The following is a 17,108-nucleotide window of genomic DNA, read 5'->3' on the forward strand; positions in this document are numbered from 1 at the left end:
TTTTTATTGTCCACAGACCATAAATATCATGTACGTATAATAGTCTACAAACAAAGAAATATACAAAAAACATTTCAGCACAATGGATTTCTAAAAAAAAGAGTACATATTAAAGTATATTAAGAGTTTCAAATTTTTCACCATCATTGTCAGTATAGTTTACTGAAAGGGTAAGACCCCAAGGGTTCGGAGAATTTAATGATCCATTTGATGGATGGCCTACTCATAGCATGTGGCATCCTAGTAGGGACATTGATATCATAGAAAAGTTATGCCACCACCGTGAATCGAGCCCAGGCCTTCAGCATGGGAAGCCATTATGCTAGCTGCCACACTAATCACCTTCGTTGAATTAATGTTATTTGGCTGTTAACTAAGAATGCAAAAACATTAAATGTTTTATATTATGTAACAATTGTTTTAAGTTACAATTTTTTTACAAGGTCATAATTACATGGCAGCATATAACTCGACTATGAGTAATTATCTTCACATAAAATGAATTATAACTTAAGTAAGGGAAGAGGCTTAAGAATAAGAAACTTATCTGCCCAGATCTTTCCTTGGCAAGTAACTGCTCCAAACTTTTGCTATACATATTACAATAAAATTCCTAATGGAATGATGCAACCTGGTAGCCTAGAAAACCAAAAGTTTACATACTATTAAGCGGTACCCAGAATGAAATCCTGGTGTATATTTATGGAGAAATCTGAAATTAAAATGTATTTTGAATATTAGCGGTATTAAAAAAATTGAAGAAAACCATATTATACGACCGACTTATGATTTGAATGTTCCCATACACTGGATTATTGAGTTTCACATGGGAAAAAGAGAGTTCATCCCGAGCTGTAAAATCATCATCTTTCAAAATATCCCTTAGGATCAATTACTAAAATATAAATAGACAGCAAGAGTAGGTGAAACTCATTCTAGCCCACCTGGAATGTACGGAGCAGCATCCAGTAATTCCATTTGCCACTGGAGCGGCTCAATCTTGCCTCACTTCAACATTCACTCCTCACCCTCCCTCTGCATCAACGAACAGAATGCTTCCAGAAAGCTCCACTCACGCCCTTCTTAAGAGAAGGAAGACTGCCGCAGGAACAGAAGAAAGCAATGTAGGCAAAAAGGGGAGATGGAGGAACGTAAGGAATGAAGAGCTGAAAATGCGGGTGCGGGAAGTGGCAGAGAACAAACAAGTTCAATGGGAGACTAAGACGCCTGATTGGGACAGGGAGGGAATGTGAGGGTGGAGGGTTGGGATGAGAGAGGGGTAGACAAGAATGAAAGAAGGGGAAAACTCATCCATTCTAGATGGCCTGGCCAATGAGTGTGTTGGAATGGTGAAAAGAGTGAAGGAGGAGGGGAATATGTTTGTTGGGGTGGAGGTCCTCTCATGTTGACCCATCAGATGGCTATTCATTAGGGGGGGATCAAGTGGAGGCATGGGAATGATTTCAATGAGCGCGGGTGCATTTGACCATGGCAAACCCAGCGACAGAGTGGTTCAAGCTGAGTCCCAAGTTAGTACGCTGGCCTTCCAAACGGAGTGAGTTGGGGCTGCAGTACTTACATTTTACACGAGGCTTTTGGGGGATGGTGGTGTGGGCCATTTCATTAGGTCTCCTTATTGTGGACAAAAAAGTGTGGTGGTCCATGCCAGGAGTATTTCCTATGCAGCGAGCCTTTTACATTATTTTTCGAAGCTAAATCGTCCACTTTATATAGGGCTGGTAGTCAAGTACTGCACTGATTGGGTAGTCCTCATGTCTGTTTAATGAATATCCATCATCCGTGTTGATATTTCTTGGACTTGGACGAGAAAAAACTTAGGAAAAATAAAATTATCTTTGCTTTCTACAGAATAAACTTTATTCGTTGACTAGTTTCGTTTACACTGTAACATCATCAGGACTAGTGGTACAATATACATTTTTCTGAGTTATATACTCGGTCGGGTAGAGGTAGCGGATGGGAGGTGGGGGAGGGTAATTAAGGAAAGGGGAGGTGTAAGAGGGGGGGGAGGGTTGGGAAGAGAGCGTGGGTCTGCGTCATGGCGATTTTTTGGGGTGTAGAATAGGAATGTCTAGGAGGGGTGAGTGGAAAGGGAAGAGGTGGTCATTAGTTATCTTTTCCTTCTTCTTAACCATTTTTAGAATTTCTAACTGATTCTGAATATCCAGCTGCGTCCCTTTCTTCACTCCGTGCAGTAAATCGGGTCCTCCATTAAAATAGGCTGTGTACTCAGTGATATGAACATAAAACCTGCCTTCTACAATAATAAAAACCTAAGGAGTTTGCTACCTGTAGTCAAAGACCCTATGAAACCAACTCTCCAGCTTTACCAATTGCAATGTGGCAACTGTGATGCTAAATACATTGGTCAGACAGGGAGGAGCATAACAGTTCGAGCGGAAGAAGACCGGAGGGATTTCATAAAGAATACTGGGATGTCCCAGTTCGCAACTCATCACTCGAAGGAAGGCCACCGACCGGATTTCACCCCCGAATTACTTCACGGAGTGAAGAAAGGAACGCAGCTGGATATCCGTGAGCAGTTAGAAATTCTAAAAATGGTTAAGAAGAAGGGAAAGATAACTAATGACCACCTCTTCCCTTTCCACTCACCCCTCCTGGACATTCCTATTCTACACCCCAAAAAATCCCCATGATGCAGACCCACGCTCCCTTCCCAACCCTCCCCCCCCCCTCTTAAACCTCCCCTTTCCTTAATTACCCTCCCCCACCTCCCATCCGCTACCTCTACCCGACCGAGTATATAACTCAGAAAAATGTATATTGTACCACTAGTCCTGATGATTTTATAGTGCAAACGAAACTAGTCGATGAATAAAGTTTATTCTGTAGAAAGCAAAGATAATTTTATTTTTCCCAAGTTAAAAAATGGAATTTACCAAGTTAAGGCCTCAACCATTCAGTCCATTGGACGAGAAAGCTTCAAAAAATACCTTCGACCTAAAGACGCTGGCAGGATGGCCAGCAAAACTGTCATCACCAAAAGACCTGGAAGTGCAAAGACAAGCATTACAATTATTTTTTATTCAAAATTATTCAATGAAAAATAACACTTCATCAGAAGGAATTTCCCTAGTTTCAATTTGAAACCACAATTTATCACTCATCTTCAATGAGTTTGGTTTGGTCTTACAGATTATTACACCCATTACCATTGGGGTTTTATATGAAATTGCTGATTTATGATAACTTATGTGGATGCTATAATTTCCAGTTAGTGAGTAACTATTGCTATTTGCATGAAATATACGGACATTATTTATGATGTAGACATGGCATATATTACATAGAAGGAATGGTAAGCAAATTTAAATTTTTTGAATAAGGGCCTGTATGGTTGAGATAACTTTGTACAACATGCTTACAGATGATCCCCAGAACTCTATTCCATATGATTCCCTTGGAGAAAAAAATAGAATGATATTAGAGTTTTAATATCTCTGGAGACTTATGCAGGAACCAAATAATGCACAAAAAATTGTGCAGTTTAGAACACATTATCATTAATATTCCACACAGCAGTTTATTAAACATTTAGACCCAAAACCTTGGTATTTAATGCAAAAATAACTCTTGTTCAGATTGAAATCAATATCCTCTTGCAATATTGCATGATTAAATGCAAGGACCCTTTGCTTTTTGCAAAACTAGTACATAAATATGCTGAGCCTTTGATAGATAGTAGTAATTTTGAGGGGAAACGACCGACAGCTGAGGTCATCTGTGCCATAGGGGATGGATAGGAAGGGATGAAAGGTGGAGAGAAACCTGGCATCTGCATTAGCCTACTCTTCATGAAGGGCGCCAAGGGGTCCGCAATTTTAACAACCCATCCGACGGACGGCGTACTCACTCAAAGTGCCCTCCACAAAGCACCTCAGGTAGGGATTGAGATACCACTGAAAAATATTCAACACCACCGGGATTTGAACCCGGACCCTCTGGGTGTGAAGCCAGTGCGATAGCCACCTCACCATCTTGATTCCCGGCTTTGATAGTTTCACCTAAAATGAAAGTGTTATAAAATTACATAGTTGAGTAACCTTTAGTGATTTAATTTATTTTTCTATTGAAATTTTGTCAACATGCATTTTATAAGAAGGAACTAAGCTAAAATTGACAAATTAATAATTAAATCATCTCGCAAAGGTGATTCTTATTGAATTCATTTTTCAATACAAAGAAAAGATGGAAGGGCAACTTTAACATGACACTTTCACATTATTTCAAGTAATTTAAATTTTTATTGGCTTTCATAATTATTTATTTATCTCCTAGAGAAATTGATCAAGTTCTTGACATAATATTTACTGTGGGTAAAAATACCTTTGTCAAATTAAGGTGAGGAAATAAAGCCAATTCTGATTTTACTGAAATTATTTTAATTTGGTTTAACTTTACTCATTTAAAAAAATATTACGCCAACTAAGCAGTGGGTGTGGCCATCCAATGGGTATCGTGTGGTTTACTGCCCTGGGGTCCTGGCTTTGATTCAGAGTAACTCCTCTTGAGACCCTCTGCCCTTAATGCATGCTGTGGGATTTTTGGGTACCAGATCTTCCTAGGAAACCACAAAGTGGCGCAAGAAAAGGAATTGGCCCCACCGTCGAATAGTGAGTGTCACATAAAATTCAGCTTAGTACTAGGTGAGGCATATCCAAGCAAACTTACAAGTTTATTAATGCCGTTGGATAAAATGAAAATAACATCCCAATCAGCATAAACAGTTTGTGCTATGGTTTCACTCAAAACCATGATACTTCAAGTCAAATTTGAAAACAATTTGAAAATCAAACTAACCAAATGATTAAACAAGAGTAACAACGGGGAACAGCACAAAGATTGATTTTTATAAAAACGAGAGTGCAGCTCACCTCACAAAGACCTAAGGCATGTGGGATTAAAAAGTTTGACAATACCTCACACCCAATTGCAAAGGTGTTTGGCAAGTTAGGGCATATTGCCAAAATAAAGGAACCGAGGTGAGGCAGTTCATTTCCTTGGGCTGCCTGTGGTTTGCATGTCGAGCACTCTAAAAACAAAATATTTACAGTGAAGCGGGGAATTTACTCAAGTCACCAGGAATCAGGCCTGGCACTTCAGAGTTAAAACTGAATTATCTATCTTTTGGTTACCACACTTCCATGAAGAAATAATTGCCTACTAAATTTCCATCATAAGATAATGTTAATTTTATGATGCAATTTGAAAAGGGATGAATAGTAAGATATGACAATCCTGCATCATTGGGATGATTATGAATTGGGCTTCTTAGGGCACTTTTTGGATTGTTTTTCCAAAGATGTGATGCTTTCAACATGGGCTACTCTACTCTCAAAAAAAAAGCTAATTTGAAATCTTTAATTGCACCTTACGTGTCATAAAACTGATATTTTTCGTAGTCATTTTAATACAATAAAATCTACAAAAAATCATTAGATTTGGCAGATACTACATACATATTTAAGAAGTGGTCTCTCATAATCTTTTGCCACCACCAGAAATTGGTGCCATGTTTTACAAGTAAGTTTTAACTGTGAAATGATTTGTTAATTAGGTGAAATACTTCACAATATTAGGTAAAACATACTTTCAACTAATAATAATAAATAATAACACTTTTAAATAATATAGTATATCGGTTCATCGGCAAATAAAAGTTTACAATTGGTATTCGAAAGACCCTAAATTACAGCCACTTAACTTCGCAACTTTGCCAAAAAAGAATACCTGACACCACACACCACAATAAATTCTTCCGTTCCACATTCATTCTACCTCCCTTTGTTCCACCCAATATTCCTAGTATATTCCTACCGTCACTTTTCTAGATTAACGTTCTCCCCTTTAGTACACTTAAAATCAGGCTTGATTGCATGGAAATTTATTTATGAATGAAAGGAGAATACGATGTATTTCCCACAAAACCTTTATTTGCTACATCTAATTTCAACACACAGGCGTCATCTTAAGGTACCCAAGGATAATGACTTGGCATTGTACCTAGTGGTCGCAAATGTAAAGTTTTGTGGAAATTCATACTAATCTTTTATTATCGGCTCTATTACAATGTCTAGGTTTACACCATTCCTACTAGCTAAGACTAAAGATAACTATTTTATTATCTTACTTATAATACTTGTGAGGTGGGGAAAATATTTGTCAAATTATCTCAGTAAAGCAAGAGCAAAGTTATAAGATTTTACTCATATTTCCTCCTCTTGGCAGCAGGTTGGAATTTTTTCAGGCGATTTTCCTGCAATAGGCCTACGATAAAATGACGAGGGAACTTTGACATATTACAGCCTTGGAGTAACCTCATCTGAAGTGTATCTGCATTTAAAGCATTTTCCAAGTAGTATTTTTTAAGGCTGACAAAATTAAGGAATTTGTGGCCAATTTCACCGAGCTCAACGCGCCGGGACGGTGCTTTCATTTCCTTGAAAGGATATCTGGGAAATACATTCCAGTCGCTCGCAAACCCGACGCTAGATTTGAGCGCACCGTCTCTGTTCTTGGATGGCGAGCGCGATACTTATATGCCACCGTCGCGTACAAAGGAATGAACTACAAAATTCAGGTTGAATTTGTATCCACTTAACACGCGATCGAATCTGCTGTCCCTCCATTTCGAATCACATGCCAAGCGAGGGGTTGAACAGAAGGTAATCAGATTGTAAATTGCGGAGCGTCTACAATGACGACGAATTGGACGTCGCAGATCGAAATTTCAATGTGTGCACACACAAGAATTGGAAGCTACGGCGGCCGTGACTGCAACCTCAGTATTGCCGAGGATCGACAATATTCGTGATTTTGGGGAGGTGACCGAAAGCCGAGGTCATTCGCGCCATTAGGGGTAAATGAGAGAGGAGGAAGGGTGGAGAGAAAACTGACGTCGGCAGTAGTCTATTTTTAACGAAAGGTGCCTACGGGTCCGACGTTTTTTCGTCCCAAACGACTGACGGGAACTCGCTGAAATTGCTCTCCACAAAGCACCTTCATCTTAGGGATCGAGACACCACCTAAAAATACCTGGCGCCTCTAGGATTCAAACTAGGACCCTCTGGGTGGGCAGCCAGTACGTTACCCACCGTACCATCCCGATCTACAGTGATCACAATTATGGGACCATCATTAATACAACCCCAGGGCAGTAACCAACGACAATTGAGCCAAGCTGAAGATCGGATTTACCGCGCACTTAAACCCTTGGCACAGGGTATCTACTGATGCCAGCAACAAAAAGCACATTTCAAAATAACTTTTGTAGGCTTACTATATTTAAGTACGTACCGGCTGATTATATATGACGTATATACGTACCAATATGCAACCGTCAATTTTGGACGGGTTCCCGCGCCCCTCGCGGGTTCCAAGAACTCCGGGAGAGCGACGAGTCCATCCGCCTCGATCGGCTTACTCTTTCCGGCTCTGAAAGCGAACTGGCGAGACCGAATGCCCGTCGGCAAGTAAGGGGAGGACTTTGGAGGGAAGGCGGGGGAGGCTAGGGGGGTTTATTGAGTGGGAGACTTCGCACAAGAGAGGGTGAAATCGAATTGGGACGATGGAAAAGGAGGCGGAGGGAATTGTCAGCCCATTTCAACCCCGAAAGTGCGCATTTCGTGTATCTTCATAGGACTTTGCACTGGAGCGAACTGGAGTCCTGCAGTTAACCGCTCCCTTCCTCGCCGAAAGCTTGAGTGCCGAGTGTAGGTACAGCTGCGTCAAAGACCATCAGCCAACAATTTAATCGCGTGCCCCTCCAGAAATGCGCGCGCGTCATTAAACGAGCCATCGTGTGACCATTCAGTGAATCCAGACTTGGGCCTCATTGTTAGTCCATGACTATACAAATACATACCGTAACACATATGCAAGTAAATGAGCCCAATGATAATGCTAATGTCTTGCCACCCGTAAAATATTTTGCAAGTTCCAATTAAATTGGCGATGTATGGCTGTAAGGATAATTTCGTCAGGAACTCGGTAAAATAAATGTGTTGGCAAGTACTATTCCTCAGTAGGTAGTATGAACCTGAATATTTCCTTAGTTTTCTTTGAGTTTATTACATAAGGGCACGGCAAGTTGTATATAATGGGGAGTGTGGGTTTGATGGAGGGTCAGAGTCGAGGGGGAGGGAGGGTTTACGCACAGGCATTGCCAATCCCCCCTCTAAAGTGCAATGAGTCAACTGCGTCCCATCCGACGGACTGTGCAGCGCACTGGGATATCTTTGGGTAGCATTCAATTCCTCTTTTGCGGAGACTCAATCATCTCTTTGGTTGGTACGGCCATACCATCCGGCCAGGGATCCACATGTGTGTTTGCGGCGCCTGGAGACCCGCAAAGTGAGAGAAGGGGATCCAGGAGGTTGAGCTCCATGGTTCCCAACCCGGTTTTGGATATTCGGTATGGACCAGGGAGAAACATTTCTCTTCGGCCCTGGATTTCGTGAAAACGTTTGTCCGGGGCCTATCCACTCCCAGTCAATTGGCATTCGTCACGTCAATACTATATTTTTAAAGAAGATTGGAAGTGGGACCTCTTTCCTTCGAATCCTTTCACGTTGTCCTCCGAAGTCATCGCTTCAAAAACCGAGCATAATTTTCTGCACATTGCAATGCATAATTAGAAGAATGGAATGAAAAAAATCGTGCTTTGCCCATTACAATGCAATAAAAATCAGAATTCACGGTATTTTATGCGAGAACGAGTCTGCATACTGGTCTGAATGTGAGAGAATAGAGACCATTATGCTCTCACATGCCCTCTGTCCACTGACTAGAATATATGGAAAAAATTAATACACTTCATTACGGCTTGTTAATCAAAATCGGATCGACCGTAGTTCAGCGTGACACTTCTTGTCGCATCAAAAGTGGGAGAGTTTAGGTCAGAATATTGCTAGTAATTTTCGGTGATACTTTGTTCTTAAAACTAGGCGGGGAGTATGTCTCGGCGCCATAACCCAGTGAATCTGGGATCAATGTTTAGGTTACCCCGAAGGACTTTGAGAGAACCGTATATTTAGTATGGTTGCCATTTATATCGGAATTCTTCAGGAATTTGGCCATTGAAGCCATTACCTCCCGCTGAGAGGTTCATCAGACATTGTAGGCTCATTTCCATGCATAGTTATGCCGGATTTAAACCAAATATCTAAGTACATCTAAATATAAAATCTTTATCTCTGCAATAGCATTGCATTGTTTTCTTAACGAGAGATGATTGATGCCATTTAGTAATTACCTTAATTTAATAATTTACTTTTTAACTAAAAAAATGTTATTTCTCCTTTTAATATATCGAGGAGATCTAAATTTATTCTGCCGTGGAGGAAATACTTTGTTTATCATTAAAGTCGTGATTTTTTACCTAACAGGCGCCCAGCCATCTCACAGACTGTCGACACATACTTTTCAGCCTGGGAGGAAAAATTACGTAAACCTGAGTGCCAGTACTGATGAAGAAATGGCACTGAAGTCAGACAATGTTATTCTGTTCCCTTGATGTTCATGGAGAAAATTAAATCTTAAATACATCTATTCTACACTTGATCTCTCTAATTTATATTGACATGATCTCTCCTACCGTAGTCCGATGGGGTTATTATTAATTTCCACGTCACTGCTGAAGAGACGTCCTTCCAATTTATGCAAGAGATTTATTCTGCAATTTAACCTTCCCTCTGTGAGTGATATCCAGCCTAGCTGTTCATTGGCCAGCTTTTACTTTTACCAAAAATATGCTCTGTGTTGCCTGCTTATTATTATCTCTATATTTGGAAAAACCAAGTCATCAGTAATAAATGCGCATCTCCTATAAAAATATGCATGTAGGTACTCTTCAATGAGGAATGAAATAATTTTTACAAGTTACCTATCTTGTCAGGCCCATATCTATAGCTTCCAAGGCCATCTGCTGTATTCTGAATGGAGACAAAAACTCAAGATTTTGACTTTCAAATGTTTGATTGTGATCAATAAGTAAGCAGTCATGGTGAAACATAGTGGGACTTGGGAAGAGTAAGGTTAAACCTAGGCCAAGATGAAGCTTTAAAAAGATGAATATAAAATGATGGTCACATTGATGACCAGTAATTATACTCCGGCTTTTTATATGTAATTTATCAACGAATATGCATTGATTTACCTGAATAAGAGGCAGCAGCTTTTCTTCATATTTTAAGGTGGAGAACAATATAGTGCAACAACACTTGAACAAATGATGAATAAGAAGATTTTAAAGGACGCTGTACTGCAATGTGGAATGTAACAGAAACGTTCACAATATTATCCCAAGAAAAAATGGGTTTTCCACTATTTTTCCTTTTTATTTGCAAGTGGGGATAAAGACATGAGCTAATAGAAGAATTAAGCCAACCAAACCATTCCTACCCTTGAAGATCAATAATGATGATGACCTAAACATGGGAAAGGTTTTTTCTTTATTTTTTCAAGGAAAACATGAAAATATGATACATATAAGTTAGGAGACAAATGTAATATTTAGTATGAACTCACTAAATATGAAATTCCTGAAAGCAATTAAAGCCATTTTTTCTCAAAGATAGTTTTTAATTCTTTATTAAGACACATAGGGAAAGATTCTCAAGTCTACCTGTTGCCTTTTTCTGACCTTTGCTTTTAAAATATCCTTGATTCATGGCTGAAAAGCACATGCTGATGAGCTTTTAATTATTTTAGGGGGTTCCTGTCACTTTTGTTTATTCAGACCTTAAGTTTTTCATAAACTTGAAAGTTTTAAATTTGAATCCGAAAACCATTGTACAAAATATAAAAATATAACCATTTGAAAGGGTGATACAGATGCCTGGTAATAAAATCATCATGGAATAATTGAATTTTTCACTCTTTATAGCAAGCGCTACGTGGGAAGATAAATTGTTGCAGACAGCAGATATTGGTTGATGCGAAGAAGTAGTTCAAAGGCAATAGCTGATAAAGCTCTTCATAATATAAATTCCTGTTCACCATTTTGTTCTTTCAAAGAGAGTGCTATGATTCTACAATTTAAATACAGCCAGCAGAAAGTAAAATATACTTCATTATATTATTATGAGTCTGTCATCAAATTTAATTTCAACCCATTGTAATATGCAAGCATATTTTAATAAAAATATGTATACTGCACAAGGAAATATTGAGGTGACCAACCATAAAAATAGTTATACTCTCTCAACATTTCTTCATCATTATTTTTCTTATAAGGAGAGGAGTGGTAAATATATGTAGAATGATGTTGTATTGAATGTGAAATTCAAATTGATTTTAATGAGCAAAATGCTGAACATATTCTGAAGTACTTACGTACAATCCAACCCAATCCATTTTGTTCTTACTTACTTTCAGTAATGCATAAGATTACTTTATAATCATATGCAATCACATCAGCAGTCACTGAGGTCATTAAAAAAGCTAAAACTTTCCAGGGCTTTGTACTTGTTATGGAGACTTAAAACATCTGTGAATGAAGACCACATGGGAGTAGCCTACTTTACTCTCTTTCAGACCAGTGGGTATGCTCTTGAATGTGTGGAAATACTCTGCTGCAGAAGAAGGCAATGAGGATTCAAGGCAATTCTGGGCTCTGTCAACATTGCAGACAAATATTCATAAACCTGAAAATTCTCACCATCTACCATATGCAGCCCATTACCTAAAACATATTATTAATTAAACAAAACCTAAATCTTTTCACATTCCGGTCATCAGTTCACTTGCATGACACAAGATCAAAACACAGCCTTGATATAAATCAGTGTAGGCTGTCTAAGATCTACTATCAATCTGACAACTGTGCAAGAAAATTTTTCAACGCAATGCCAAGCAAAGGCTGCTCAGTAGGCTGCTAAAGGTTCAAAAATGTCATTGAAAAATGGTTGTGTACCAACCCACTGTACTCTATCAATGAGTATTTTGAGATGGACTTTGAAACTATTGTATTTCAAAATTATTGTTGGCATTCTTTACTCTCTCACCATCATTTTAAATTTTTTCACTGTTGGACAACATCCACAAGATATCTCTGTGGCATGGGTGAATTATGATTAGAGTCAATTAATAAAAGTTTTCCAAATTTAAAGAGTGAGGGGGATGTCAAGTATACTATTATTCTTTGACTAAGAACAGTGTGAAAAATTTTTAATTTCAATTATTAAATTAATTGATACTCACTATGATAGCGTTATCTCAGTTTAGGATATTTAAGGAGTGCATTCAAGGCATATTTCATCAATGAAATTCCCCTACAGATAACTAAATGCTGGGCCAATCAAAGTCAATGAAACCAAAGCTATGCCAATAATGTGAAACCACAGATCAACATTAAGATGCAAGAGACCTCCATACTTCAAATAAGATATCATAAAAAAATGCAGTGAGAAATGAGAATTATTAAATTTTATGTTTTGACCAAACGGAAAAAGCAAGCCACTACCCTAGAAAAGAGGCAAAGCATGCCATAAGTGAGCAATAAGCAACTAAGGTAAAATGTAGTCATAAAAAGTAGCTTCAAGAAAATGAAAACTCAAACAGTAGTAACAAATAACTGTCACATCTATTAACTGCATAAATACAAATAGTATAATCACAGATGATCTTTGTACAAAAATAATAAATCATAACTTAAAACAATGTCCTGCAAACATTTCCACAAACACACACATATACATAGAAATATGTGTGTGTGTGTGTGTGTATATACTATATATATATATGGTACAATACACAGTAACACACAATATAGAAACACAAAAAAAGAAGAACACTCACACGTTATTTCTTGATATTTCGACGGAAACAATCCGTCTTCCTCTGAAGATATAGAAGTAATCCTATCTATATATATATATATATATATATATATATATATATATATATATAATTATATATATATATAATTATATATATATAATTATATATATATATATATATATATATATATATATATATATATATATATAATTATATATATACATTCATGTGTGTGTATCTCTCTCTCTCTCTAAATATATATGTATGTATATGTACATATATACATATATGTATGATGCATGTATGTGTGTGTGTGTATATGTATAAATATATATATAACACTTTTGTGAAAGTCACACAGCGGTGAATAATAATGTATTTGAAGTTAGTACTAGTGGACAAAGACAAAAGCATAGAAGCATATGAAAAAGTGAGTTTCTCTTCTTTTTTTGTGTTTCTGTTTTTGTCTTTGCCCACTACTGCTACCTGCATTTTATATATATATATATATATATATATATATATATATATATATATATATATATATATATATATATATATATATATATATATATATATATATATGCATATGTATAAACATATATATGGGTCACAGTAGTCCAGGGGGTAGAGCGTTGAACTGCTGACTGGAGGGGTCCAGGTTCGATTTCCGGGCGAGGCACTCTGGGTATCTTCAGATCCACCCAAGCTGTGATTTTTCGGGTACCAGATCTTCCTAGGAAACCATAACCGGCACAGGGAAAGAAACTGGCCCCCTACCTTGATGTGTGAATTTCACATGCCATCGGGCTTAGTACTGGGTGAACTCTAACATCACCCACCAAACCGACCTTTGGGTTGATTGCTGCGTTTATGGGTTTATATACATACATGCACACACACAGATACATATGAGGAACCTATTTCATGTCCATAGAAAGTCAGTCCAATTAGGTAAGTTCTTATCTTGAAAAGAATTTTTTCAACAGATACACCAATCTAATATTTGGCTTATTTACTGACAGTCTCCATTTCAAAGCAAGAAATGCTATCAATCGACACAACACTCCCAAAAATATCAATAACAAAATAGGACTCCATATACTTCCAGAAAATTGCCCATTTTCTTCCAAATCCAGGTATCGTATTAAAATAGCTGGATCTTTGTAAATACAAAATTGCCTTCTACCAGGTGGACACTGAAGTTTCCCCCTGCCTGAGCCATAAAGGGCTTTAATAAGACCTATAAAGCTAGGACGCATGAAGCTTGTGTGAATGAGAAGTTTCATTGGCAATCCAACCTGGCGAGCATAGTCAATACCATGGATTGCAAAGCACAGGAGTGTGGCCATGCACAGTGGTCCCATAGCAGCTCCATTCTGCAAACAAGACATATTAAAGTATTAGAATGTTCATATTATAACCTTCCTAAATTGATTGATAGTGTAAGGTACATGAAGCTCATACAAATACCTTACACAGTGTTATAATAGTTTTTATATACATACTACATAATTTGAAACCTTCAGTTTTTGGTTATGACAGTTATTTGATTAAATGTTTATAGTATAAATTACACATTTAGGGGAATCAATTGGAAAATAGCATGGCTACATGATATCCCAGCATAATCAACTCCTGTGAGATTTTATGAGGCAACAGAGTTAGCATTTCTAGTTACATCAGGAATGTGAAATCACCTGATATGCAGAATCAATGTTATTAAAGGAAGAATATACCTTGAGAAATGAAAGTTAACCCATTGGTTTAAATAGATTATTATTTGCTGGCTCATCTGATGTAGCCCTAAATTACGGAGTTTTAGTAATTTATCAGTTTCATTCACCATTCCCTTTGAACCATGATTGATTAAATCAGCAAAAATGCTTCCTTTGGTAAAGCAATGCCCTGAAGACATTTTCTTTTGCTATCAAGATTTTTGCATTTCATTGGTCATTCCAATCTTGTTGAAAGAAAGAGACTAAGAAAGATTTTGCTGATTATCCATAATGTAAACAGTTTCAGACCATGTATAACCCAACACAAAATATTGCTGTTAATGAAAGGTTCATAAGTACCATGTGAGACTAGTATAATAATATCCAAACAAACGACCTTGATTAGGAATAAAATCATGTAAAATATGGAAAATTTCCGGGAGGTTTTATAGGCTATTTTTCACACCCAAATAATGCACCATACTTATGATTCAGGTGCATTATATATGTAGATGACTGGTCCATATCATCTGCTTTGTTCAAAAAATTAATAGAAGAAAAGATGAATGCAGTTGGGTCTGGTCATTTAAATAGAAAGAACATGCCAAAAAAACTTCAGGGAATGGATTTGAAGAATTATGAGGCTTTGTTATTTTGACATAGATATTACGTTGACCCATTCTAGCAAGAAATTTATAGCAAAAAAATAGCAAAATAATGGATAGATATGGTCACCTTCCATTTAAGTACTAAAAAATGAGAAATTGAAATTCAGAGAATGTTGCACATAATTTTGGAATGGAAAACCTACAAAATAGCTTTCAAATGACATACCTATAAAGCCAGTTGACAGATCATCTTCCAATTGATTCATGAGAAAGATTATACATTTATCTTATAAAACTATGATGCAACATATTTTAATTTAAATGACAAAAATTTATATAAAAAATTACAATTTTACAAATGTTGCCATATTTGAATTAAAATGCTGAGGAAAAACTTGCAACACTATCTTCTCTATTTGATGTAAATATTTATGACTAATTGTGTAAATAAGTTTTTAGATAAAAAAGTAAATTTTAAAATCAAAAGTTTGATGAAATTTTTATGCCTTCCCTGGGGAAAGTGATCATGGTAAAATATATAGTCAATACATGATTGGAAATGTAATTGTTGTCACTTAATAATTGAGCCTCCTTAAAATATATCCAGTTTCTAATGACTAATAAGTACATTGGTAATGAATATATCGTACAGAAAATATACAGCAACATTAGTATATAATAATTTCTTGAAAAACCCTTACCAGGACACTAAAGAGTGATCCGATGGCCAATCCAACTCCCTCGGCGGCAACAGATGTACCAAGACCTAAGATGCAGTAGTAAGTGAAACGAGGTAATTCCAATGGTTGGTCTGTTATAAAATAGCATAGCACCAAGAACAGGAACCCTAGCATGCACTGGAAAGGACATGATACAGGAAATTTAATGCAATCTATTCAATTGGAAAAGATATCCCTACATTTGTATATTGATACAAGAAACTGCATCATAAATTTTGATATCAATTGCATGACGATACTGAGAAGGAACTTAATTAGCAAACCCATTTGGCACACATGTAAGTTTTCTATCAAACCTGAGAGTAACTCATACTCAAGAAAGGACATTCTTAGTATCTAGATAATTTCATCAATTGTTTGCTTTAAGAGTTGAACTATCCAGGTCCTTGGCATATTCAGGAATTACTTGGTTCTTAGAGAGTAACGTCTCAGTATTCCATGCTGAACAAAATGTGTCTAGAATATAGACTTATGGTTCTATGTGAAGGGTGTAATAAAATTAACATTATTAGTTGTATTGAAAACAATGCGGGAAAGGCAGATTTAGTAGAGGTGACATATACCCAATATGGGAATAAATGCTTATCAATGAAATATCATATTCCATTTGCATACGGGAGATTGGCATGGTGCGATGGATAATGTACAGCCTTCCCACCCAGATGGCCCAGGTTCAAATCCTGGAAACAACAAATATTTTTCAGTGGTATCCCAATCCCTACTAAAGGTGTTTTATGGAAAGCACTTTGAGTAAGTACAATGTCCATCAGATGGGACACTAAACAGCGGACCCCTTGGTGCCTTTCAACAAGGTAGGCTAATGCTGATGCTGGGTTTCTCTCCACCCTTCCTTTCCCACCATCCCTAATGGCGCAAATGACCTTAGCTGTTGGTCGCCCCCTTAAAAAACTACAACCACTCAATTTACATACCTGGAGGGGAAGTCGTGAAATTGTGAGGGCTGCATAATATGGTCTAAGATGGTACCATCCATTGAAGTGCTCTCTTCGTAGAAGAGAAACCTCTGAAGGAACTAAAGGAAAAAAGAGGGTGAAAATTTTATTGAAAAAGTAAAAATCACAATAGTATTGATCATTTAATTGGAAAATGAAAGAAAGGCAAATGGTTTTTATTAAAAAAAAGTAGCTTCACAACCATCCAATTTATCAAAAGAACAAACGAACACAAATACTGCAAAAGCAGGATACATTTAGTACAAA

General features: G+C 37.1%; 1 protein-coding gene across 1 annotated transcript in view; it reads right to left on the reverse strand.

Annotated features, from left to right (window-relative positions):
* Window positions 1-13,401: 13,401 nt before the first annotated feature.
* The window catches only part of LOC139700118 (ATP-binding cassette subfamily G member 4-like), a 62,878-nt gene continuing 59,171 nt past the window's right edge, over window positions 13,402-17,108 (reverse strand). The window contains exons 8-10 of the mRNA XM_071598642.1: window positions 16,821-16,921; window positions 15,850-16,005; window positions 13,402-14,201 (exon numbers count right to left, since the gene is read on the reverse strand). Of these exons, the coding sequence (XP_071454743.1) occupies window positions 13,785-14,201; window positions 15,850-16,005; window positions 16,821-16,921 (674 nt within the window). The 3' untranslated portion in view covers window positions 13,402-13,784. The remainder of the gene's footprint in view (window positions 14,202-15,849; window positions 16,006-16,820; window positions 16,922-17,108) is intronic.

Source organism: Hetaerina americana, unplaced genomic scaffold, assembly GCF_022747635.1.
Source record: "Hetaerina americana unplaced genomic scaffold, ioHetAmer1.1.p SCAF_10, whole genome shotgun sequence".
NCBI classification, from domain to species: Eukaryota; Metazoa; Arthropoda; class Insecta; order Odonata; family Calopterygidae; genus Hetaerina; species Hetaerina americana.